At 47.9% G+C, this 22574-nt stretch overlaps 11 protein-coding genes across 11 annotated transcripts; 6 read left to right on the forward strand and 5 right to left on the reverse strand.

The window, feature by feature from the left end:
- Nucleotides 1-309: 309 nt before the first annotated feature.
- LOC6596308 (NADH dehydrogenase [ubiquinone] 1 subunit C2) lies at nt 310-982 on the forward strand. Its single transcript, XM_002021442.2, has 3 exons — nt 310-481; nt 570-713; nt 783-982. Exons 1-3 carry the CDS (start codon nt 319-321, stop codon nt 830-832), a joined length of 357 nt encoding a protein of 118 aa, XP_002021478.1. The 5' UTR covers nt 310-318; the 3' UTR covers nt 833-982.
- A 786-nt stretch (nt 983-1768) lies between these two features.
- On the reverse strand, nt 1769-2649 carry LOC6596309 (serine protease 1). The gene has a single exon (XM_002021443.2). It carries the CDS (start codon nt 2641-2643, stop codon nt 1813-1815), a length of 831 nt encoding a protein of 276 aa, XP_002021479.1. The 5' UTR covers nt 2644-2649; the 3' UTR covers nt 1769-1812.
- Nucleotides 2650-3802: 1153 nt separating this feature from the next.
- On the reverse strand, nt 3803-4665 carry LOC6596310 (serine protease 1). The gene has a single exon (XM_002021444.2). It carries the CDS (start codon nt 4663-4665, stop codon nt 3850-3852), a length of 816 nt encoding a protein of 271 aa, XP_002021480.2. The 3' UTR covers nt 3803-3849.
- A 732-nt stretch (nt 4666-5397) lies between these two features.
- Nucleotides 5398-8078, forward strand: LOC6596311 (SWI/SNF-related matrix-associated actin-dependent regulator of chromatin subfamily A-like protein 1). The gene is made up of 7 exons (XM_002021445.2): nt 5398-6148; nt 6210-6700; nt 6763-6913; nt 6985-7149; nt 7206-7488; nt 7548-7742; nt 7800-8078. Exons 1-7 carry the CDS (start codon nt 5406-5408, stop codon nt 8013-8015), a joined length of 2244 nt encoding a protein of 747 aa, XP_002021481.1. The 5' UTR covers nt 5398-5405; the 3' UTR covers nt 8016-8078.
- Nucleotides 8079-8218: 140 nt separating this feature from the next.
- LOC6596312 (cilia- and flagella-associated protein 44) lies at nt 8219-15119 on the forward strand. The gene is made up of 10 exons (XM_026987809.1): nt 8219-8325; nt 8386-8548; nt 8611-10427; nt 10488-11138; nt 11190-11297; nt 11650-13270; nt 13329-13751; nt 13807-14031; nt 14096-14413; nt 14472-15119. The coding sequence occupies exons 1-10, from the start codon at nt 8219-8221 to the stop codon at nt 15054-15056; spliced, it is 6018 nt and encodes a 2005-aa protein (XP_026843610.1). The 3' UTR covers nt 15057-15119.
- Nucleotides 15041-16980, reverse strand: LOC6596314 (protein KBP homolog). The gene has a single exon (XM_002021448.2). The coding sequence runs from the start codon at nt 16898-16900 to the stop codon at nt 15128-15130; it is 1773 nt and encodes a 590-aa protein (XP_002021484.2). The 5' UTR covers nt 16901-16980; the 3' UTR covers nt 15041-15127.
- Nucleotides 16981-17215: 235 nt separating this feature from the next.
- Nucleotides 17216-18191, forward strand: LOC6596315. Its single transcript, XM_026987199.1, has 2 exons — nt 17216-17518; nt 17586-18191. Exons 1-2 carry the CDS (start codon nt 17264-17266, stop codon nt 18087-18089), a joined length of 759 nt encoding a protein of 252 aa, XP_026843000.1. The 5' UTR covers nt 17216-17263; the 3' UTR covers nt 18090-18191.
- LOC113565388 (DNA-directed RNA polymerases I and III subunit RPAC1) lies at nt 18086-19354 on the reverse strand. Its single transcript, XM_026987198.1, has 2 exons — nt 19100-19354; nt 18086-19026 (listed from the first exon to the last, which is right to left on the reverse strand). Exons 1-2 carry the CDS (start codon nt 19237-19239, stop codon nt 18165-18167), a joined length of 1002 nt encoding a protein of 333 aa, XP_026842999.1. The 5' UTR covers nt 19240-19354; the 3' UTR covers nt 18086-18164.
- Nucleotides 19355-19398: 44 nt separating this feature from the next.
- Nucleotides 19399-20359, forward strand: LOC6596316 (protein SCO1 homolog, mitochondrial). Its single transcript, XM_002021450.2, has 2 exons — nt 19399-19851; nt 19916-20359. The coding sequence occupies exons 1-2, from the start codon at nt 19449-19451 to the stop codon at nt 20275-20277; spliced, it is 765 nt and encodes a 254-aa protein (XP_002021486.1). The 5' UTR covers nt 19399-19448; the 3' UTR covers nt 20278-20359.
- Nucleotides 20360-20420: 61 nt separating this feature from the next.
- LOC6596349 (eukaryotic translation initiation factor 3 subunit I) lies at nt 20421-21830 on the forward strand. Its single transcript, XM_002021451.2, has 3 exons — nt 20421-20473; nt 20650-21139; nt 21207-21830. Exons 1-3 carry the CDS (start codon nt 20471-20473, stop codon nt 21692-21694), a joined length of 981 nt encoding a protein of 326 aa, XP_002021487.1. The 5' UTR covers nt 20421-20470; the 3' UTR covers nt 21695-21830.
- On the reverse strand, nt 21823-22471 carry LOC6596350 (DAZ-associated protein 2). Its single transcript, XM_002021452.2, has 2 exons — nt 22354-22471; nt 21823-22290 (listed from the first exon to the last, which is right to left on the reverse strand). The coding sequence occupies exons 1-2, from the start codon at nt 22438-22440 to the stop codon at nt 21901-21903; spliced, it is 477 nt and encodes a 158-aa protein (XP_002021488.1). The 5' UTR covers nt 22441-22471; the 3' UTR covers nt 21823-21900.
- Between the last annotated feature and the right edge of the window lie 103 nt (nt 22472-22574).

Consider the following 22574-nt stretch of genomic DNA (forward strand, 5'->3'; position numbering starts at 1 on the left):
GCAGCCAACACTATACAAAATACTATATGAATTGCCTTAAACACATTCTATTGAAAATGCCTTGCTTGCCATTTAATGTATGTAATATTGTAAAACTATAAAAAATATTAAAGAATAAACTGTTTGTTTTATTTCAAATTTTTAAACGATGGTCCAAACCGCTTGATTTGAATTTCGATATACCTGTACATGTCATCGAAAAGCAACCCTCCTAATCAGCTGCTAATAGCTTATCGCACAAAATCATCGATATATATTTGTACCGCGAAAATAAGTATTTCTTAGCGATAGTCCATCACTATTGTCTTTTCTGTCAACATGAACGTCTCGCCCGTAAACGATCCACTGGAATTATTGACGAATAAGGGCAATCGCCAGGCTTCTTTCCTGTCGCCCATATGGAATCCCTTTGCCTGCACCCTGGCCGGCTTCGGTCTGGCCATTTTCGTCAACTGGGGCTTCCGTAAGCCCGTAATGTCGGGTAAGTGTTGCGCTGTCTCCATGTGACGTAACATTGTTTTTGTGCTTTAAATCTAGTAGTTTAATGCATTATGAACGTTCTCCGATAGGCATCCAGAAACATATTGCCTTTGCGGCCATTGGCGGTGGTGCCGGCTACTATTTCGACCAGAAAAGAAACGAGTATCTGGCCAAACGCGATGCCGTGCTGCGGCACTACATCGAGCTGCATCCCGAGGACTTTCCCGTGAAGGGTAAGTGGACTAGAAGTTTCAATTACTCCCGAGCGATAACTCAATTTCCTTCTGGTGTTCTCACTTCAGATCGCAAGAAGTACGCCGATGTCTTGGAGAGCTGGGTTCCAGTCCGTTAAGGTGCGTGCAGACAGCAGGCAGATATGTTGTGAATCAAACGATGCCCTGCAGCGCATTGTCCATATAGTTAATAAAGAAGCTTTAATTGTAATAATGAATACGAAAATGTATGAGATTCGAGCAAATCTTTACATATTTATTGAAACAAACATTTGGTTGGAATATTGTCGATTGGTGTTCTTATATATGCACATGCATGGGCTATTGTGAGTGCGCCGCGCCAGAAGAAATTTGAAAGGCTGCAACTGATAAAGTAACGCGGAACTCGACCTTGGTGGACATGGGTATGTTCTTGATAAATAACTCTTCATCGAATGATGGGTCAAACCAGAATAGCCAAAACCTTCATGTTGATGTCAGAACTTACCTTAGATCTTTCCTGCGGCCTGGCCGCCTCTCTGCTCGAAACTACACTCCTCTCCTCTATCTAATCAGTGTCTATAGTTTTGTTTAGTATATAAATATATATATAATCTGAAACAAGGTTATAAAAAAAACAACAAAAAAATTGTCAATTTAAATATACAATAAGTAAACCGAGTACTCGAGTACTCCACTTGAGATAAATTTCGCACCTGGTCATTGTATCTATTGATTGATAATGCTTGGGCCTGCTTCGTTGGAAAGATACGAAGAAATACATTTTGCATAGATTTGGAATATATATGTATGATTAAGCTAAAATTATGGAATGGTTTAAAGTGCAAAAGATTTCCAATATATTTTGAAGATGCGCAATTAAAGTGGCACGGCACATTATCAAAAGTCAAAGTAAACAAATCCCTCATATTCGTATTGAAAATATGGTAGATACGGGATTCCTTACTAACTACAAAGAGCCTGTATTCCCAGCCGATAAGGCGGCAGCGTCTAGGCAAACGACGTCTGCTGTCACGCAGAAACTAATTTAATCAAAAGTGAAAAGGAAACAAAACTTTTACGGGGTGCTACGACTTATTTATTTCAAGAACAAAATAATTTAGTAGGAGATGCCGGTGTGGTCGCGGATCCAGTCCAGGTAGCTGGTGACACGGGTGAAACCATCAGGAAGACCGGAGGTGCATCCGTTGGAGGCCACGAAGGAGGTGACACCAACCAGTTTGCTGCCTTCGTGGAGGACCAGAGGGCCACCAGAGTCGCCGGAACAGGTTGACTTGCCATCGGGAGTCGAGGTGCAAATGACGTGGTCGGTGATCACATCAGTACCGTACACGCTCGAGCAGGCAGAACGGTCAATGATCTGGGAGTCGACGCAGTTCAAGTAGTCAGACACGCCGCTGTTGTCGGATGTCCTGCCCCAGCCGGAGGCCAGAGCCCACCATCCGGAGTAGGTGTTGTAGCGGTCGTTGTAGCTGGGCAGCTCCACCTTGTTGACCAGGTGCCAGAAGTCCACGTGTGGGGTGTTGATCAGTGAGATGTCGTTGTTCAGGTTGTTGGTGTTGTAGTTAGAGTGCTGTCTGAAGCTGCCGCTGTGCACGGTGTGGGTGTACTGGGCCTGCAGGCGCCACAGGGCGCCGTAGTAGATGGTCACGGAGTCGGCACCGTGGGTGCAGTGAGCGGCCGTAACCACCCAGGTGTTGCCGATGATGGATCCACCGCACCACCAGCCGCTGCCGCTTTTGCTGAAGCCCAGGCCAACGACGTAGGGCACCTTTCCTTCGTAGGCAGGATAACCATTGGTAATACGACCTTCAATGGAGCCAGGGGACGAGCCGAGGACTGCGTCCTTCAGTGGCACAGGTTCGGCCTTCTGCGGCAAAGCAGAAGCGCAGGCAAAGGCCAGGGCCAGGACAGCGAGGAACAGTTTCATGTTGGACAATTTAGCACAACTGAATAATGGCAGTCCCGACAATGATTTATATAGGGGCATTCGGGGTATCGAATTTGAGATGGAAAATAAATACTTGAAAGTTCAATCCACTTACACCGGCAATCTTATCTTCTAGTTCCTGTGGCTCATGCCAGTCCACTCTACTCAAACCCACTCTTTTCATTCATTAACAGATTGTGCGCTTCAATCACAGTCGTCGTGCAGACCTTTCGAGTTGATACCATGATAAGTCTTGATTGCCAGCCCATTCAGGGCGTACTCCACAACAGATTCCTATAAGCCAACTCGAGGCGAAAGAAGATACGACCAAATGAAATGCGAATGAACTGATTTGCATAGTAATATTTCAGATAAAGCAGAAAAATTTCCCAAGTTATATAATTGAAAAAATTTCAATTAATCCTTGACCCTTAAAACGAAGCGGATGTAAATACTCGATGTACTTCTTGACGTTGCCTGCGATTTTCTCTGTAATTGTGATTAAGATGAGATATGCTTACACGCAAATTTTCTCGGATTCTTTCTGCTCTACTATTTTGCAAGTTTGTTGCATTATTTGTTTGACGGCGCAACTTGGTCCCTGCGTATTTCTGCCATTGTTCACTGGAATATACACACATATTGGCCAAATTTCTGTTCTTCCAGACAAAAATCGTTATGCCAAAAATTCTAAAATCCAGATTAAAAAGTGGTGGGTGGTGGTAGGAAGACTAAAAATACTCTACCACCAATTCGCATACCTACTAAATATACAAAAAAAGTTTCTTAAAAATCGATGGAGCCTATTGGGAGGAGTTTAACCACAAATACCGTGACGCAAGATTTTTATACATATAGAATAACTTATGGCTGATATAAACCCAACTCAAGAGGAACATATGTATGTATAAAGAGGTGTAAAGGTGAATATTGTAATAATAACAATATAACAAAAACTTATCTGTACACAGTATTTAAACCCAATAACATTTTCATTTAGTATACATGTCGGAAAATCTTCTATCCAAGATCGAACTGAGGGACCATTGAATAAACGATTTTAAAAGAAAATTTTTGAACAGTTCAATATGTGAATTAAGTGTGGACGTCATATTTGTGTTGATAACTACCTCTTTAATATTAAAATTCAAACAAATGGTTTCTTTGTTAATGCATTTATTTTATTGAAATTTTAAACCGGACTTATTAGTACGAAACACCAGAGTTGTCCCGGATCCAATCCAATTGGTTGGTGACGCGAGTGAAGCCAGATGGAAGGCCAGCGGTACAACCGTTGCCAGCGACCCAGGAGGTGACACCAACCAGTCTGCCGCCGTCGTGGAGGACCAGAGGGCCGCCAGAGTCGCCCGAGCAGGTGGACTTGCCGCCAGAGGTGGAGACGCAGAGAATGCCGTCGGGCTGGGAGCCATAGGTCTTGGAGCACTCAGAGTTGCTGATGATCTGCAGATCGACACACTCCATCCAGTCGGGCTGAGAGCCGGCGGTGGTCAGACCCCAGCCGCAGGCCACGGCCCAGGATCCATCGTACATGTTGTAACGGTCGTTATAGCTTGGCAGCTCGACCTTGTTGACCATGTGCCAGAAGTCCACGTGTGGAGTGCGGATCAAAGCGATGTCGTTGCCGTTGTTGTTTGGCCAGTTGTGGTTCTGGATGAAGTTACCGCTGCCAATGGTGTGGGTGAACTGGGCGTTGGTGCGCCAGGTTGCGCCGTAGTAGACGGTCACCTGGCTGGCTCCGTTGGTGCAGTGAGCAGCAGTCAGAACCCAGTCGTGGGCAATGATGGAACCGCCGCACCACCAGCCGCCGTTGCCGCTGAAGCCGAGCCCAACAGTGTAGGGGGCCTTGCCCTCGTAGGCAGGGTAGCCGTTGACAATACGGCCATTGATCTTGGTGTCCTTCGGCAGGTCCTTGGGGTGAACCTGCTGGATAGTCTCTGCGGAGACGGCGGCCAAAGCCAGAGCCAATACTACGAACACTTTCATGGTGACTGAGTAACTCATGACCAATTTCCAGCATACAGACGCTTTTATACAAACTCCTTATCAAAGTCCCTTCTTATGCTTGAGTGCACCCACTTGATGTTATCCTATACTAAAGAGTACATTGCTAGTTCTTAAATTAATAGATAACGTATTGGCGTATTTGACTCTTAAAGATCTAGATAAAGGCTTTTATTTCCAAAATTCTTCGTTTTGGGAAATCCTACATGCCGGTTTAAACTTGATAATAGAAATGGAAGTTGATAACTCTTCCTAATCAAAACGGTAAGAGCAAACTTAAAGAACTTTATTGATAATTCTCATTCATTGTGCTTAGGATCCGGTCACAAATCGTACTTACGTGTATCATTTATTCCAATAGATTGCATTTAAATTATTTTCGCTCATTCACATTCAAACAATTTCGTTTTGGCGCTTAAGTTTGGTGGGACTTTTTTGGGATTTCCTCTGAACGATTAACCCATTGTAAGCCAAGGGGGTATTTCAATTTTCCCTCGAAAATAATGCAAATTTAATAATGTTAGCGCAGTTCAGGTGAAATATTGTGTGGTTTTTTAAGTTCAGATGAAAGATGGCATGGAGCGACAAGAAGAACTTACAATCTTTAATATTCTCCGCCATTTACCTCAAGTTGAACTATTTAAATAGAGGGGGCTTAAGTGGGCTAAGTCCGGTTTTTGATGATACGAGACGCTACAAGTTTATTTTACTTAAGCTGTTTTTAGCTATTTTGGTTTAGTATGTCCACTTGTAGCATTGCTGAAATAGCAGAAAAGAAGCGCGCTGCCTTGGCCAAGCTGCAAGCCAAAAAGTCACAGCTCGTCAACTCTAAGGCGCCGCCGACAAAAATCGCGCAGCAACAAGTACCAAATCCCTCCCAGCTGGCCTTAAAGTCTCCAGTTAACTTCTACAGATCGCCACCAGCGACGGAAAATAACAGCAGAGCAGCTTCCACGTCCAGCGCCGCGGCCGGCGACAACAGGAGCTCATCTTTTTTTAATGCCCTTAAAGCCATCAAGCAAACCTCTGCGCGGGAACAGGGCCGCGCAGACGCCCATCCTTATCAGCGTCCTAAGGGGGACAGCAAACAACAGCAGCCAACGTTGTCCCTCGCTGAGGAGAAGGATAAGCCATTGGCGGCTGTTTTCGTTAACTGCATAACCTGTAGTGTTTATATGATAAGTGTGCGCCGTTTTGCCGCAAAAACTTCGGCCTATCACGAACAATTGATTGCAGTGTTCAAGAACATACCTACCAGATCCTATGACAGTACCACCCGGCTCTGGAACTTTGATGTCAAGGATTATCAATTGTTCGAGACACATGTTGCGGACTTAAAGCCCCATGTGACCATTAAAACCATACCTAAAAAGATCCTTGACCTCTGTCGGCAGCCACCTAAGACTCTGGAGCGTAGCGTGCTAGCATCCATCGAACCCAAGCTGGCGGACAGATTGATGCCCTTTCAACAGGACGGAGTATGGTTAGTGTGTCAGATTGCGTGGAAACATACAAAGAAAAATTCTGATTTAATTTAATTTTAGCTTCGCGATTGCACAAAAAGGACGGATTATGATCTGTGATGAAATGGGTTTAGGCAAGACCTATCAAGCTTTGGCTGTAGCTGATTACTTCAAGGAGGATTGGCCCTTGCTAGTGTGTACCACGGCCTCAACGCGGGATAGTTGGGCTGTGCACATAACAGAGCTGCTTCCCAAAGTTCCACTCCACTACATCCAGGTGCTCAACAATAATCAGCAGTATGTAGGCGATGCCCAAGTGTTAATCACCAGCTACAACATGATGGAACGCCACATTGACAAGTTGTATCAGCGTAAATACGGCTTCATCATCTTTGACGAATCCCATACCCTTAAGAATAGCAAGGCTAAGTGTACGGCGGTGGCAAAGAGGCTCACGGATCAGGCGAAACGAGTTGTCCTGTTGTCGGGCACTCCAGCTCTCTCACGGCCTGTGGAGCTTTTCACACAGCTGCAGCTAATTGATAGCAAGTTCCTGAATTTTAAGGAGTTCTGTAAGTCCTATAGTCTGTTTTCTTTGACTATATCTCGTCTAAAATGCTACATTATTCTTCAGCTACGCGCTACTGTGATGGAAAGCAATCACAGTTCGGCTGGGATGCCAATGGACAATCAAATTTAGAAGAACTCAAGGTTATACTCACACTAAAGTACATGATCCGACGCACGAAATCTGAGGTGCTACCACAGCTGGCTGAAAAGAATCGGTGCGTAAATCTTTTGCCTTTATTACGAACTATACAGTTGTTATTCCGTAAATGCGTTTACTTATCCTCAGTGAAACTGTTGTCCTAGACCCCTCTTTAATTTGGACCAACGACGAAACGAAGACCACTTTGGATGCCATGAACAAAGAGCTTCGAAACAGCAAAGGCAAGATCATGGAAGAGATTCTACTGCGTTTCTATGCGCGCACCGCGGAGGTCAAAGCCCGGGCTGTTTGGTAACTTCTTTTGGAATACAAGAGTGAAGGATTGATACAGCTTTTTTTTTTTTTAGTGCCTACCTCAAATCGCTTGTCAAGGAGCAAAAAAAATTTATTGTGTTTGCCCATCATCGCGTCATGATGGATGCCATTAGCGATTGCCTCAGCGCACTCAATGTGCACCACATACGGATCGATGGGCAAACGCGCAGCGATCTCCGGGCGGACATGGTGTCCGCGTTCCAGAATAAAAGCAGCTGCCGGGTGGCTGTGCTCTCACTAAAGGCATGCAACGCGGGCATCACCCTGACCGCAGCCGAGCTTATAGTCTTTGCAGAGCTGGACTGGAACCCAAGTGTTGGTTATGATCGCAGGTTAAATAACGAATCATTTCGGTATTTCTTTATGATTTTCAGACGCTTGCCCAGGCCGAAAGTCGTGCCCATCGTATTGGGCAGACAAAGACGGTGATTTGTCGTTACCTGTTGGCCAATGAAACGGCCGACGACACCATTTGGAAAATGCTAATAAACAAACAGAAGGTCCTAAGCAAAGTGGGAATCTTTGCGGAGAACCTGCAGCAGGGCACACATACATCGGCCCCCACCTCGGTGAATTTACAGCATATTTTACTTAATTCTAGAAAATATAATTTGTAACTTTTGTAGTCCAACAAAATTGAGCAGTACTTTTCGCCTGCCAAATCTACTGTGCCTATAAAGGGCACAATCAAACAGTTCCTATCGCCAGCTCCAACGAGAACTCCTAGCGAAACCAAAAACAATCTCTTAGATAAACCAAAAGAAGACAATGAAGAGGCTGGTTTCGCAGATTTCTTTAAAGATGATGAAGATGATGAAGCGTTTATGAATTTAGATATTTAGTGAATAGAGTGCATTTATTTGTCAACTGTTGAATTATACGAATAAATTATAGTCTTGAATGAACGGATCTGCGCATGCTCCACGTCGCTCAATATTTTTCCAAGCGCCCCTGGCAACAATCAAACAAAAAACAAAAATGGTGAAGCAAACTTTTTAAAGTTGATCAAAAATAAAGAACTGTTCAGTTTATCAGCTAAAGAAAAATGGATAGTTCACAAGGAAATGACGAAGACTTCGATCTTCTGGGCGAGGAGGAGGGACTTCTGGACGAACAGGATATATCTTTCCAGCAGGACATCATCAGTTTGGAGTGAGAGAGAGACTTCCGCATAAAACTCATCTAATAATGATATCTATCTTCTTTTGCCAGGCACTCCTTCGGATACAACTGCAAGCGATTATTTAACCTGGTGCTGGTCGACCCGGATACCCTAATATTTGCATCCGGAAATTATCTCCACACCTTCAGCATCTCACGCCAGGAGGTAACATTCCAGGAAACCGTATCAGGGTGCGGCATTGGCTTCATAACAGTGAGTTTCTGGGCATCTCAACGTTGCATTCAAATATATATTGTGGTATATGTGGCTTGCAGAAAAATGAACATCCCGACTACCAGAATCTCTACACAGTGGGCGAGAATGGACCCAAGCCCACGATATATATATACGAGCATCCCTCACAAAATGTGCGCGTCAAGCTCTTAAATGCGGCCAAGGCCTGCTTTACGGCGGGATCATACAATTCCACAGGCGATCTGTTCGCTTCCCAGGCGGGATATCCCGATTTTATCATCACCATCTGGCGCTGGGAAAAGGCTGAAGTAATACTTCGGGCAAAATCCTTTCAGAGCGATATCCTGTTCGTGCACTTTTCCGTATACAATCCCATACTGCTCTGCTCCTCCGGTCTGAGCCACATCAAGTTCTGGAAGATGGCCAACACCTTCACGGGTCTCAAGCTGAAGGGCGATCTGGGCCGGTTCGGAAAGACGGACTTCAGTGACATATACGCCATGTACATGTTGCCAGACGAGAACGTGATCTCCGGCTGCGACTGGGGCAACATGCTGCTGTGGCAGGCAGGTCTGATCAAGTTCGAGGTGTGCCGCAAGGGTCGCAAGCCTTGCCACACCAGACCCATCACCCGAATAACGATGAAGAACGGCGAGGTGACCACAGTGGGTATGGATGGATATGTGCGTGTCTGGTACTGGGAAACAGTCGATTTGGCAGATCCCCCGGAAGACGATCTCTTTGTGGAAATCGATCCCATCTACGAGTTCAAGATCGCCGAAGTGGAGCTGCGCTGCATGCAGAAGATCAAGCCCTTCGACGAGATGGACTTCACTCACTACGCCCAGGATGGCAAGGGTGGCATATGGTTCTGCGACATAAACACCTACGACGTGCCCCAGAAACCCCGCCAGCTGTACTCCTGCATTGGCGGTCGGGTTCTGGCCGCCCAAATGTCCCCCGTATCGCCTCATTTCCTCGCCCTCTCGGAGTGCGGCAAGATCTTCGTATACGACTACGAACAGCGGCGTCTGCTGCTGGAAAAGCAGTTCGCTTCCGGCGGCGTGGACTTTCTCTGGTTTGACACCCAGATCTCTGAGTATGGCACAGAGCTGGTGGCAGGATTCGAGGACGGCATTCTTCGCCAACTCTTTCTCGACCTGAGCAAACCCGGCCACCCAACCCTGAAACGGGTGCGCGCAATTAAGGCCCACACTTCGCGCATCACTCGGCTGACCATCAATCGGAGCAGCTCTCTTCTTCTGAGCGGGGCCGCCGACAAAAGCATCTTCATCTACCAGTTGGGCCGGGATGAGTGGAATTTGGTGAGCCTCAGGCCGCTGGGATTCGTGGAGCTCACGGCGGTTCCTAACTGCTTCTACTGGCACAATGTGGAGCCGAACGTAGTACTCATTGGCTGCAAGACGGGCGAGGTGTTCGAGTACGACATACGCATAGCGATCACCGAAGAAGAGACCTATCTGAGCTACAATATTTCGGAGCCGTCGCGAATGCGCAGCACCCGCTTCGTGTCTGTAAAGAGCCGCATACGCCGGGACATACGCCGGGAAAAGATTAAGAAACGCAAGGAACGCAAGCGGGAGAGAAAAATGTTGGAGATCGAGAAGTTGAAGAAGGCTAATCCGGGGCTGCAGATCGATATGGAATCGGCCTTGGCCGACTCCGAGCCGGACGAGGAGGAGGAGCCACTACACATACCCAGTGTTCCCAACCCCATCATATGGCTGCGCTACACGGTTCGCGACACCATCTGGGTGTCCATGGCGGGCTATGATGCGGGCTACATATACGAGCTCGAGTTCGGGGCCGCCGAACCCACCCATAGCACCATGATAGAGGATGCGGATGACCTGGAGATACATTCGTACTGCATTATGTGAGTTTATCATCGCAGGATCAAAGAGAACTCCTCTTAACTGTCCAATTTCGCCCACAGCGATGAGTACCTTATCTTTGGGCTGATCAACGGACGCCTGCGCATCAATCGCATGAATCCGGAAAATTTTACCGACCTAACCGAGTATCGCATTTATCCCATGCACGATGCTTTAAAGGGCATCATTCCCAGCATCCAGACAAGCTACAACGGGGAGCACATGCTGACCATTGGCCACGACGGCAATATATTTCTTTACAAGTGGAAAGGGGAAAATCGAATTGTCAAAAACGAACTGTTTGCGGATCTGCCTGCACTGCCCGCGGGAGTGGAGGTGCCCGAGGACATCATAGATCCGGAGACACCATCTCTGGAGCAAGAGAAAATCAATGCTGAGCTTAAGCGCCAACAGGAGGCGGCTCAGGCGCACGACAACGCTGTTCTGGCAAAGATTGGATCCTTGCAGAGCGAATACTTCGAAATCGTCAGACGCAACGAGGATGTCCCACTCGGGCTGCGGGCTAAGGACTCTGATTTACTCCTAGATAATCGCATTACGCAGCAGATACGCGAGGAGCTCCAGGCAGAGCTCGATGATGTGCGCGAGGATTTGGCCTACGACTTGGAGTTCGCTCAGGTGGGCCACTCCAAGTTGTACACTCACTTCTTAAAGGAGCTCGACCATGTCCCTTTCACAGTTTCCTCTTTGCGGTGAGTTCAGTGCTCTGGGATTGCGTGACCTCATGATTGTTCCCTTGACAGCTCCCGTGTTTCGGGCATTTCCACCTTTCGGCTGCAAGCCCTCGGCGAGGAGTTCGAGCAGATCAAGCGGGACATCGAAGAGCGTCTAAAACAGGAGCACGATCTGGGGTAAGTGTGTTCCAGCACATTCCAACGAGGACCTGCCACACTTGACATTCGGCTACACAAACATGAATCTCTTGCTATGTCCGACAAGCAGCCTACACAGACAGGATCGTATCGCAGAACAGCCGGAAGTGTAAGCCAGCTATCCCCTATACCACCTGCACTTGTCAGTTCTTTCTTGTGTGTCCTTTATGATCACCGGAACCTCAGTTCCATATTTTTTTTTTCCTATAGCACGTAACCGATTCAAGCACCCTTTAGTTTAGTTTTATAAGACACACTTACACAGAATTTTCGTAGATCAAGTATATCCCTGTTGAAATATATCCACTGATTGACATCAATTTTCCAATAGTCTTCAAGAACTGGTCGTGGCCGAAGAGAAGGAAGATTCAATTGGGGAACCACCGCCGGAAAGCTTCTTCTTTGGACGCGATCCTCGTAGCATAACGCCACGCTTTAGCAAGAAAATGATGCGCCTTCTGCTGCGCTATCGCAAGCGGCAGATATACGAAATCCGACGCATCTTCGACTGGGACAAGCTGGAGCGGCAGAAGCCCGACCCAAACCGGAACCATCCCGATGACGATGCCCAGATCGAGGAGGCGATGCGCAATCTGGGCGATTACAAGCTAAAGATCGGGGCAGACTACGAGCCCAAGTCGACCGAGACGCTGACCTACAAGTACATAGAAGTCGTAGAGTGTCGAGAACGACACTTTGAGCTGGTGGACAGCTTCAACCAACAAGTGATGGCGATGAGAGACCGCAAGAAAGTGCTGATAGAGTCAATCCACAAGAAGAGGGAACGCCTCGATGCCATTCATAAATATCTGCCGGCGAAGGATCGCCTTCACGTGGAACCTATCCATGAAGTGGATATGGACTCGGAGTATCCGGAGTTGAATCTAATCGAGCACTTCCAACCGGGCTGCGGGGTGAACATTGATGATATCCTGCACTTGGAGCGCACCGTGGAGGAAGTGATGGCCTCCCTGAAATCGGAGAAATTCTCCCTGACCTGTAGCAGTCAGAGCCTGGCCGACAGAAATACGACAGATTTAAAAGAATCAATCATGTTCGCTTCGCTACAGATATCTAAGGTGGGGCAGACATTATCGAATACCGAGCTGAGCGAGGAGCTGCAGCAGTTACCCCCGCCCAGCGATGCCGCCTACTTTGAGAGGAACGAGGCGGGCGATTCCCCGATGATGCTGGAATTGCGCCACCGTTGGCTGAGGGAAATGCTGCTCGAGCAAGCTTTTATCTGTGGGGAGATCAACGAGGAGGTCCGATTGTTCGACAAGGAACTCGAGAAGTTGCATGTCAAGCGCTTTCACGTGAAAATGGAGGCCGAATTCATGGCCTCCTTCTTGATCAGTCTCAACCAGGAGCTCTACATCCTGCGTGACAGCGAGGAGATCGAGACACAGCTGCTTCAGAACGCCAAAATAGCCATGAATACCCGCAACGAGCTTCAGCAGGTGATCAACGACACCAACCGGCAGCTGGACGACCTGCGCAAGAGCATTGACAAGCTGGGCGAGCAGATCGCTGCGCTTCAGTTGACTTTTATGAGCACTGTCAAGGGCCACAAATTCTTCGATTTCCTGCGGCGCATCTTCAAGAAGAAATGGCGCCCGCCCAAGCGGATAAGAGGCGACGACGAGTCATCCTCGTCTTCCTCCGAGTCGTCATCCTCCAGCGAGGACGAAGAGGCCGACACGAAGAGTCTTGACTCGCTGGACATGACCACCATTCGGCTGGATGAGACCACCTGTCCCAGTGGCCTGGAACGTCCTCTCTACGAACTGGCCTTCGCCATGCGGGCCGATCGCCACGAGCTTGAGCGCGAAGTCCTGGATCTGCAGCGTGATGTGGACATGAAACGCAAACAGATCTCCGAGATGCAGATCAATATGAAGTACCACGAGGAAGTATACCAGCGCGAAAAGAATGCCCTCCTAGACTTCAGGGTAGGTTCTCTATACATGTTCCTGTGTAGCTACCGGTTACTATTTTTGTCTTCTCCAGCGACAACGGCAGCAAGAGATCAACAAGGTGAAGCTTAGTGCCATCCTGCGCATGGATCAGTTACAGCACTTTTACGAGGGCGACGACTACCGCGACTTGTCCAAGGCCATACTCTTCGATGCTGACATGCTGATAGACCTACGCCGTCGTGCGGACAAGCTAAACGAGGAGACATTGGCCACGCGCCGCTGGCACCGCATCAACATTGTCCACCTTCGACGCATGAACACAGATATTAAGTTCATGAAGTATGAGATTACACGTCTCGAGGAGGAGATCAGGCAGGCCATGATGAAGAAGTTCGGCCTAATTGTCAATCTTGACGAATTGGAGGAGGAGGTACTGAGGCGCTACGTCTTCGAACTGGAGACCACGGCTGAGGATGAGCTAAGGGCTCTCGAACTTGAGCTCTTGGAAAGACAGGTGAGTTCTGACTTGACTCGATCTCACGTCCCTTGAATATCCATTTCCTTCGCAGCGAGAGCTCTGTCGGTGCGAGGAAGAGCTAATCCAGGAGACTCAGAACAACACTGAAAAGCTCAACATACTCACTGTTCTGCGCGAGGAGAAGAATATCCTTGGGATTATTCTGGACACCCAGGAGCGCAACTACGCTAAATGGACAAAGCCTCAAGTGCTCAATCTCTCCTACGACATCGAGAAGCTGATGGGTATTGAGAAGTCGCTACTTCAGCAAATTGAGGTATGCCGTGGTATTCCTCTACTCAAAGCATCCTATCCAGGCTCCCCTCCGCTTCGCCCAACAGTGCCTAGAACGGGAGATCTGTGCCCTGCGACTCAAGTCAAAGCCGCTGCAGATCAACAATGAGACGGATTCGTCTCAGGAGCCGCAGGTGACCAGCGAGCTCCTGCCGAACGACGATGCTCTCGTGTGTCCAGCCATACTAAATGTGGATGCCTATATGCTGCCCCCCATGCCAGATGATTTCATAATGGACCGGGTGCACACCATCGTGCAGAAGAGCTTCAATCGCTTTTTTGGCCGTAGCACAACACCTGAAAATGTGAGGAAATTCTCGCATCGAGCCTCCCTGTACCTCTGTCAAGCGGCCTACAGCTTCCAGGTAAGATCTGTCTTCGATTAAATATTCACTAAAAATTGGGGTGCGATTCCACTTTCAGGGAAGGTACACTGATCGGATTGCCGAGTGCATCACGGAGCACCTACAGACGATTGTCCCCAAAAAGTATTTCATACACATCAGCGCCGATGAGCTGCGAAAACTGTTCAGCGAGGTGGTGGCCGTCTTTGACTACGAGCGGAGCGATGTGAACACCGAGGAGCTGATCTCGGGCATATTTGATCATGCCAAGGACTCGCTGTGCGCCCATGTTCATTTGGGGGATGCGGACGTGGTTAATCGCACTCACTTTATTGTGACCCACATGTTTAAGGAGCTGATCGAGGTGCTGCCCTTGGAAGAGTTTCTGTCGGACGAGACGCTGCGCATCATTGTGGACATACTAGAGCGTGAGCCGATGGTGGATCCGCGTGCAATCAGCGTGGAGAAATTGATCACGAGCACCCTGAAGCATGCCAAAGAGAATCTGCTGGACGGCATCACGGCCGTTCCCGTCCGCAAGCTGGGCAGCAATATCCAGCGTGACCTGATCAAGCGGCGCCAGTACAAGCCGTCCAGCTGCGAGTCGCCCATGTCAGTGCGCATCGCGAGCAAGAAATCGTCGGGAAGTGGGCTACCCTTTTAGTGCAAGCGTTTTATTGTATTATAAAGCTTTTGGAAATGCAGTTTGTTGGAAATTGTCTTAAAATCGTATATTTACGACAACCTCGCCTTGACCGTGGTCATCTTGAGAGGAAGCAGCTCTAGCATTTCGCGCACCACACCAATCTCCCCATGCAGCGGTTCGGCCGCCTCCTTGTACAGCTCACAGCCGGAGATAAAGCGCTTGTAGTAGGTGTGGCAGCTGTTGAGGTGCTCCAGCTGCTGGAGAGGATGTGCGCTGATCAGTTTGTAGTAGATTCTGCCAATGTGAAAATGGGCGTATAGCATGGTGCGCTGCTCTTCCACATCCATGCTGGTGCGCCACTCCTCGCTGTTGGGGGCGGCCAGGTAGGACTTCACATAGCTCTCGAAGTGTTTGATAGCCCTCATGCAGCTCTGATTGACCTTTTTAATTTCGTCTGCGGAAGGGGTCGGCTTCTCCCTGATTATGTCTAGGCGGACGTCCAGGACAGCAGCGTGTGCCGTGCCGGCTCCGTACCAGCACTCCCTGCAGATCTTCATGTAGAAGATGGGGTCGAGCAGGTCGATGAGGTCCTCTAGATACTTGGCGCGCCTTTTCTGCATCTTAGCCTGATTGTCAGGATTCTCTTCGAAGAATGCTATGTGCTCGTAGGCCTCCGCGTAGTCCTGCATAATCTTGGAGTACTCTGTAGCCTCTGTCTCTGCCTTATAGTAGTCCTTTGCTATGTCCAGCCATTCGTTTACAAAGTGAAACACCAGCTTGGCATCGTCAAAAGTCAGGCAATAATCACAGCTAATGCGGTTCTCGCAGGCAGTCAAATCCAGATCCGGGAACCTGAAATCCTCCTCTGTCAGCCGCAGATGCTGGGCGGCCTTGTCCAGTTTTTGAGCCTCTTCATCGTCGTCTTTTAGCAGCCGACTCTTTGATGTCTGCAGTAAATACAAGCCGTACTTGGCCCAGCAGCGAGCCACATCGGCATAGCGATGCTTGAAGGTCTCAGTGGCATCCTGCCGCTGCTGCTCACTCATGTCCGGCGTCAGCATGGTAACCTCATACTCGGCCATGACGAGCGTGGCTGCGGCCAGGTGATGCCGTGCCTCCTTGAAGCGCTCCTCCCCAATGTAGAACTGCGAGAGAGTGGCCGTGTTTAAGGCAAAGTCGATGGCGTCGTATGACTTGTACTGAAGCTGCCGACGTAGTGTGCGATGACAGCAACTGGCGGACTTCTCTGGCTCGCCCAGATGACCATACATTTGGGCTAAATAGAAGCAACAGAGGGTGTACAGCTTTTCCAGCTCTGTCGGACCAGAGGCTGCATCCGCTTCATCCGGCGGACTGAACAGATCCGTTATGGCCAACGCCCCAACGCCATTGGCCTTGAAATCCTCGTAGTTCTTCTCCGCCTTAATCAGCATGTCCGCAGCCTTTCTGTACTCCTGTCGCGTGGCAAAGACAAGGCTGAGCTCGTTGATCGCTCCCAGATAAGGTATAATTCCTTCTGCACACTGCTTTACCGGGTCTGTGAGTTCTATGCAACGGTTCAGCAGGGTTTCACCCTCAGACAGCTCCTCCGTGTACACGTAGATTCGCCCCAGATCTCGACAGATGAATGCCAGCATAGACTTGTAGCACAGGTCATCCTTGCCGCCATCCTCCTCGCTGGCCTGGATGGAAACGAGCTGATCTTCCAGCTGCTTTTTTAAATCTTTCAGCACATCGCGCGCTTTGTAGTGGGAACGGAATGGATCTGTGGGCGGATCGCCACGACTCTCCTCCTCCACCAGCTTGTTTGCCTTCTCGTAGAGCTCCTTGTAGTCACTCAGTGTCTCCTTTGCAATGCCCATTTTGAGTATAACCTCCTATAACCAATGTACCTTTGCCTTTTAACTAAATTTGGCCCAATATTTACTTTTCTTAGTTGCCTGGTTATCGTAGAGTAGCAACCCTGTCTATCGGTTTTCTGAAGTCGGTAAGTGTGACCGTCCTACGGATAGCACACCTTTTTATTATGCTGAAGAAAAATTGATATTTTTTCCTATCAATATACAGCCACTCTTTTTTCACTTTAGTTTTATGTCGCAAATATACCAGAAAATTCCACAAAAAAGTTGCATTTTTTGGCGCCGCGCAGCCCACATTTAAAAGAAATATCGCAAATATACTTTAATATCATTATTGACGCAATCTAAATCATTGAAATCTAAACAATGAAAGGAATTAAGACCGAACGCGGTGCCCCCTTCAACACAAGCAAAGTGAAGAGACTGTACCACCAAAGATATCGCGCCGAGTGGGAAAGAATTCCTTCGTTTTCACTCTGGTTGCGTCCAAGCAATGACGGTTATTCAGCTCAATGTCAAATTTGCGACGCTACTGTTTTGGCTAGATTGGCGTCTGTCAAGCAGCATCACAACACCAGGAAGCACCAGGAAAGCATGAAGTGCAACGAGTTCCTATCTATGGTGAGCATAAACTAACACAAACAACGAGAAAAAGACAAAGGCACGCTAATACAAAAAATTATTTTAGAATATGATTAAAGCTGAAGACGGCATCATTCCAAACGAACCGAAGCCGAAGCCCAAGCCTAAGGCCAAAGCCAAGCCAAAAATGAAAATTGAAAAGATAGAGGCCGTGGAAGATCATGAAATGGCATCTAACGATGATTCCATATTAGATGATTTGCTGGGGAACGAGTCGCTGGAGAGGGCATACCTGTCCGAAGGGGAAAACGTGGACGAACGGGAAGAGCAGCACATCGGCGAGCCTGAAACCGAGGAGTTGGAAACCGAGATGATACAAATGAAGCACGACGATGTTAACGGTGTACAACTGGAGGATATGCACGAAGTGTCCATACCCGAGGAAAACATAATGAGCGAATTCGATTTGTTTGGCAAGAGCGTGTCGCTGCAGTTGAATCACATGGATCTGGAAGATGCTTTGATGTGCCAAGAGCGCCTGCAGGTGGTGCTCACCGAATACCGTTTGAAAATACTGAAGCGCAATAGGGAAGCCAAACGCAGTACTTAAGCTTACATATGTTTATATCGTTTTTTCTTATGTACATAGAATAATTAACTCTGGAACGGCTAATCTAAATAATAACTATTCCGCTTCTATTTCGTCTATAAAGGCCCTGCATTTCTTTTTAAGGACTTTAACTGCTTCCAGAAAGATCACGTCTGGTTTGAGAGACCCTACAGACTCGACGGTGAATATATAATGATCTCTCACACGCCCCAGGGTCACAGAGTCCTCAAGCTGGGGATAGCGATAGACGTTGCGACTGCAGCTATCATATCGGGCGTCTTTCACATAGGCACACTCATTTTCATCGATTCCAATTACACCGGGTGAGAAGCAGCTCTGCAGCAAGTAGGCATCCTTGCCATAAACTTCGCGGTTCAGCTTAATCTGTGGCAACAGACGATAATAAGCAGTTGCCACCGGCGAGAACTTGGCATGATCTTTGCCGAGTCCCTTGACAGCTACCAAACGCAAGTCCAGCTCGTGTCCTGGTCGCAGTTGAGCGATGAGTATATCCTCGTGAATGCAATTGACCATGCTCTCACTGTAAATTTGTGCCTGCTTTCCCTTGGGCAGCCATTTTAAATGGCCCGAATAGACCTTGTGGTTCTTGTAGATGTCATCAAAGTTGGATTGATCTTTGCTGGCATCCTTGCGGCGGGTACACTTCACTTTCAGCTCGTACTCCAAAGTATCCTGCTCGGTTCCAGCCTCGCCGCTCTCTTCAGTGCGATAGGCAAACAGCCTGGGGTCGGCCTTCAAGGGTAGAAGTCCCATACGATGCGCCAGCACTTCGTCTTGTATAATGGAGGTGTTATTATAGATGTACACCTTTTCAATGGCCATGCTGGGTACCTCGCTAAGCATCAAGCGGCGAAAAGCGTTAGCTATGGCGGGATACACGCCTATCATGTCAAACTCCAAGCCGTCTTCATCGTTTCTGCAAAATATGTATGAATATATATATAGTATTCTATCATAAGGAACCTATAATCTAAAGATTATATTCTTACCGGACGATTGCTACTTGCAGTTTCTTTTTAAAGACTTCCATGTTAAACACATCGTCGGCCAGTCCATAGTCCTGTGGATCCTCTTTGACTCTGTGCTCCTCCATGTATAGCAACGGCTCCTTTCTTATGGGACTGGACATCTTAGTTAATATTTTATTTAGGACACAATTTCCTGCACGTGTTAGTTCAAAAATAATGCTAAGATTATCCTAGGTTGGCAGCACCCATTTACAAACAGCTGAGATTCCGTTGCGAATGTCAGTTTAATAAGAATAAGAAACGGACCGGCGAGATTTATTCTCCAGCCGATTTACGTAAAAGTTGAAAAATCCTGAAATAGTCAGATAAGATGTCACGCTCCTTGCAACGTTTGCTAGGCAGCTGTAGGCGCTTGGCCCACCAGCCAGTCCTCCGGCCGCAACGTAGTTTGGCCGCGGCGCCAGATCCTGTTAAGGGAAAGGGGCCGATATCGTGGAAGGGCTTGGCTGTTGTCGGAGTACTGGGCGCCGGCGGATTGGGATTTATGCTCTATGTGAAGAGCGAGAAGGATGAGGCACGAATGAAGGAGCGCAAGAGGCAGCTCGGCAAGGCAGCTATCGGCGGGCGATGGGACTTAGTCGACTCCCAAGGACAAGTACGGAAATCTGAAGAATTTCTAGGAAAATGGCTGCTCATATATTTTGGCTTCACTCATTGTCCAGACATTTGTCCCGATGAGCTGGAGAAGATGGCTGCTGTCGTCGATGAAGTCGGTGTGTAGAAAGACAAAATTAAAACACGCTGAATTTGAATCATCCTGGTTACATTACATTACAGAAAAATCTCCACAGACGCCAGCAGTGCAGCCTATATTCATCACAGTGGACCCAGAACGTGACTCCAAGGAAGTGGTCGGAAAATATGTCAAGGAGTTTTCACCAAAGCTGCTGGGACTAACTGGAACTGTGGACCAGATACGAAATGTTTGCAAGGCCTTTCGTGTTTACTTTAGTGCCGGTCCACGCGACGAGGATAACGACTATATTGTCGATCACACCATTATCATGTACCTAGTCAACCCGGACGGAGAATTTGTGGATTACTACGGCCAGAACAGGGATAAGGAACAGTGTGTGGCGTCGATTCTGGTCAACATAGCCAAATGGAATTCGCTAAACAAAAAGGGATGGTTCACATAGGCTAGGCAACACCTTGCGTATTTCATGTTACATAGAAATTGCTGTCAAAATTCGACCTAAAATATAATAGATTGGCAGCGTAGCTGCGTTGCATTTTCATTTACGCTAGGTTGGCAGCTCTTTTCGACTTGTAGTGCTGCGTGGATGTGCAGAAATTATTGTTTTCTCGCGATAAATTAATAAGAAATACAAAATGGTGCGTGATAAGTGAAAAAACACCTTGAATTCTTAAATCTAACAACTATTATCATTGGGATTGCAAGAATGGCGACCTTTGTGAAAAGTAGCCAACCTTTTGTGATTCGGTGGAAAACATAACCTTAAAAGGCGGTTCATTGTTGGCTAAAATTTGCAAATATATTCTCTTTACAGCGTCCGTTGATGCTGCAAGGTCACGAGCGTTCCATAACGCAAATCAAATACAATCGCGAGGGAGATTTGCTGTTCTCCTGCTCTAAGGATCAGAAGCCCAATGTATGGTACTCGTTGAACGGCGAACGCCTGGGTACATACGATGGGCATCAGGGAGCCGTCTGGTGCCTCGATGTGGACTGGGAAAGCAGGAAGCTGATCACTGGTGCTGGTGACATGACAACCAAACTCTGGGACGTGGAATATGGCACTATCATTGCCTCCATCCCCACCAAGTCGTCGGTGCGTACCAGTAATTTCAGTTTTTCTGGCAACCAGGCTGCATATTCCACGGACAAAGCCATGGGACAGAACTGTGAGCTGTTCATCATCGATGTGCGCAATGCCGACTCGACTTTGGCCGACCAGACGCCCACTCTGCGTATACCCATGACTGAATCGAAGATAACTTCCATGCAGTGGGGTCCCTTGGATGAGACCATCATTACAGGTAAGACAGGATAGGTCTCCTAAAAAGAGATTCCAAAATATATAAAATAATATAAATTTCTGTATAGGTCACGACAATGGCAATATTGCCATCTGGGACGTTCGGAAGGGTCAGAAGGTTGTCGACTCTGGGAGCGATCACGCTGCCGGAATCAACGACATGCAGTTGAGCAAGGATGGCACCATGTTCGTGACCGCCTCCAGGGACACCACGGCCAAATTGTTCGACTCTGAGTCCCTGATGTGCCTGAAAACCTACAAGACGGAACGTCCCGTTAACTCGGCAGCCATAAGCCCAATTCTGGATCACGTTGTGCTGGGCGGAGGCCAGGACGCCATGGAGGTGACCACAACGTCGACAAAGGCGGGAAAATTCGATTCGCGATTTTTCCATCTGATCTATGAGGAGGAGTTCGCCCGTCTCAAGGGACATTTCGGTCCCATCAACAGTTTGGCCTTCCATCCGGACGGCAAGAGTTACGCCTCGGGCGGTGAAGACGGTTTCGTGCGTGTTCAAACATTCGATAGTACATACTTTGAGAACATTTTCGAGTAATCCACCCAGTAGTCTGTAGTATTTATGTGGAGGGAAGACATAGCCAGTGAAGACGGGACCTAATCCTTACCTCATTCACTGGTGCCATGTTCATGTGCATAGCGAATTGTCAAATATACGCGAGAACGAAGAGAAATACGCATCGTTTATTAAGTAACATTAAGGATTAACATCAGATTACATTCGTGTGAATAGTTTTTGGATATTCAAAAAAAGGAACGCTTCTTTTGCTTCAGGACCACCGGCTGGCCCTGCATGGCCGCCCATTGTGCTGGTGTTGGCAGGCAGCCAGGCGGTGGCGGCGGAATAACTACAGAGCCCGATGGAGTGGTCCTGACCTCAGCTCGGGAATCCAACTGAAGAACCTGTGCGGCTGCAGCTCCAGCTGAAGTGCTCGGCCCTGCCAGTCCATAGCCAGTGCCGTGATGAACGGGCACACCCATACCCTGGCTCGGCTGTGTATTGAATGGTACCTGCTGATTATGACTAATCATGCCATAATACTGATTTTGTCCAGGTGCCGAAGAGTATGATGCTTGATGCCCAAAGCCTCCACTGTTCCGCTGACTCTCCTCATACGTGGGAGGAGGTGCGCGCTGCAAAGAAATTATATGAAAACGTATACATAGATCAGGGGTGGAATGTCTTGTCTTGTGTACCATTGCAACGGAGTCCGCGGCATTGCAGTATTTGTAAGACGGAGCAGTGGCCTCACTTAATGGATTACCTTTCGGAGGATTCGACATGGTTATTTCTTTGTCTGTTTACTTTTAAGTTTTGTAAATCAGAAAGCAATTGGAAGGGTAGGGTTGCCAGGTCTATTGCAAAATATGGCTTGGCATTCACAGCGAAACCATCGTGGAACAGCTGTTCCTCTGGT

The sequence above is a fragment of the Drosophila persimilis genome, unplaced genomic scaffold (genome assembly GCF_003286085.1).
Source record: "Drosophila persimilis strain 14011-0111.01,24,50 unplaced genomic scaffold, DperRS2 tig00000124-arrow-pilon, whole genome shotgun sequence".
Classification (NCBI taxonomy): Eukaryota; Metazoa; Arthropoda; class Insecta; order Diptera; family Drosophilidae; genus Drosophila; species Drosophila persimilis.

Excerpts from the sequence above, each read along its gene's own strand:
- LOC6596308 (XM_002021442.2), top strand. The coding sequence starts at position 319 with ATGAACGTCTCGCCCGTAAACGATCCACTGGAATTATTGACGAATAAG. Across the intron at positions 482-569 it reads CCGTAAGCCCGTAATGTCGG|GCATCCAGAAACATATTGCC; the intron begins GTAAGTGTTGCG and ends GTTCTCCGATAG. Across the intron at positions 714-782 it reads CGAGGACTTTCCCGTGAAGG|ATCGCAAGAAGTACGCCGAT; the intron begins GTAAGTGGACTA and ends TTCTCACTTCAG.
- LOC6596309 (XM_002021443.2), bottom strand. The coding sequence starts at position 2,643 with ATGAAACTGTTCCTCGCTGTCCTGGCCCTGGCCTTTGCCTGCGCTTCT.
- LOC6596310 (XM_002021444.2), bottom strand. The coding sequence starts at position 4,665 with ATGAGTTACTCAGTCACCATGAAAGTGTTCGTAGTATTGGCTCTGGCT.
- LOC6596311 (XM_002021445.2), top strand. The coding sequence starts at position 5,406 with ATGTCCACTTGTAGCATTGCTGAAATAGCAGAAAAGAAGCGCGCTGCC. Across the intron at positions 6,149-6,209 it reads TTTCAACAGGACGGAGTATG|CTTCGCGATTGCACAAAAAG; the intron begins GTTAGTGTGTCA and ends ATTTAATTTTAG. Across the intron at positions 7,150-7,205 it reads GTCAAAGCCCGGGCTGTTTG|TGCCTACCTCAAATCGCTTG; the intron begins GTAACTTCTTTT and ends TTTTTTTTTTAG.
- LOC6596312 (XM_026987809.1), top strand. The coding sequence starts at position 8,219 with ATGGATAGTTCACAAGGAAATGACGAAGACTTCGATCTTCTGGGCGAG. Across the intron at positions 8,326-8,385 it reads CAGGACATCATCAGTTTGGA|GCACTCCTTCGGATACAACT; the intron begins GTGAGAGAGAGA and ends TTCTTTTGCCAG. Across the intron at positions 11,298-11,649 it reads AAACAGGAGCACGATCTGGG|TCTTCAAGAACTGGTCGTGG; the intron begins GTAAGTGTGTTC and ends ATTTTCCAATAG.
- LOC6596314 (XM_002021448.2), bottom strand. The coding sequence starts at position 16,900 with ATGGGCATTGCAAAGGAGACACTGAGTGACTACAAGGAGCTCTACGAG.
- LOC6596315 (XM_026987199.1), top strand. The coding sequence starts at position 17,264 with ATGAAAGGAATTAAGACCGAACGCGGTGCCCCCTTCAACACAAGCAAA. Across the intron at positions 17,519-17,585 it reads GCAACGAGTTCCTATCTATG|AATATGATTAAAGCTGAAGA; the intron begins GTGAGCATAAAC and ends AAATTATTTTAG.
- LOC113565388 (XM_026987198.1), bottom strand. The coding sequence starts at position 19,239 with ATGTCCAGTCCCATAAGAAAGGAGCCGTTGCTATACATGGAGGAGCAC. Across the intron at positions 19,027-19,099 it reads CTGCAAGTAGCAATCGTCCG|AAACGATGAAGACGGCTTGG; the intron begins GTAAGAATATAA and ends CATATTTTGCAG.
- LOC6596316 (XM_002021450.2), top strand. The coding sequence starts at position 19,449 with ATGTCACGCTCCTTGCAACGTTTGCTAGGCAGCTGTAGGCGCTTGGCC. Across the intron at positions 19,852-19,915 it reads TGCTGTCGTCGATGAAGTCG|AAAAATCTCCACAGACGCCA; the intron begins GTGTGTAGAAAG and ends ATTACATTACAG.
- LOC6596349 (XM_002021451.2), top strand. Across the intron at positions 21,140-21,206 it reads GGATGAGACCATCATTACAG|GTCACGACAATGGCAATATT; the intron begins GTAAGACAGGAT and ends ATTTCTGTATAG.
- LOC6596350 (XM_002021452.2), bottom strand. The coding sequence starts at position 22,440 with ATGTCGAATCCTCCGAAAGGTAATCCATTAAGTGAGGCCACTGCTCCG. Across the intron at positions 22,291-22,353 it reads CCGCGGACTCCGTTGCAATG|CGCGCACCTCCTCCCACGTA; the intron begins GTACACAAGACA and ends ATTTCTTTGCAG.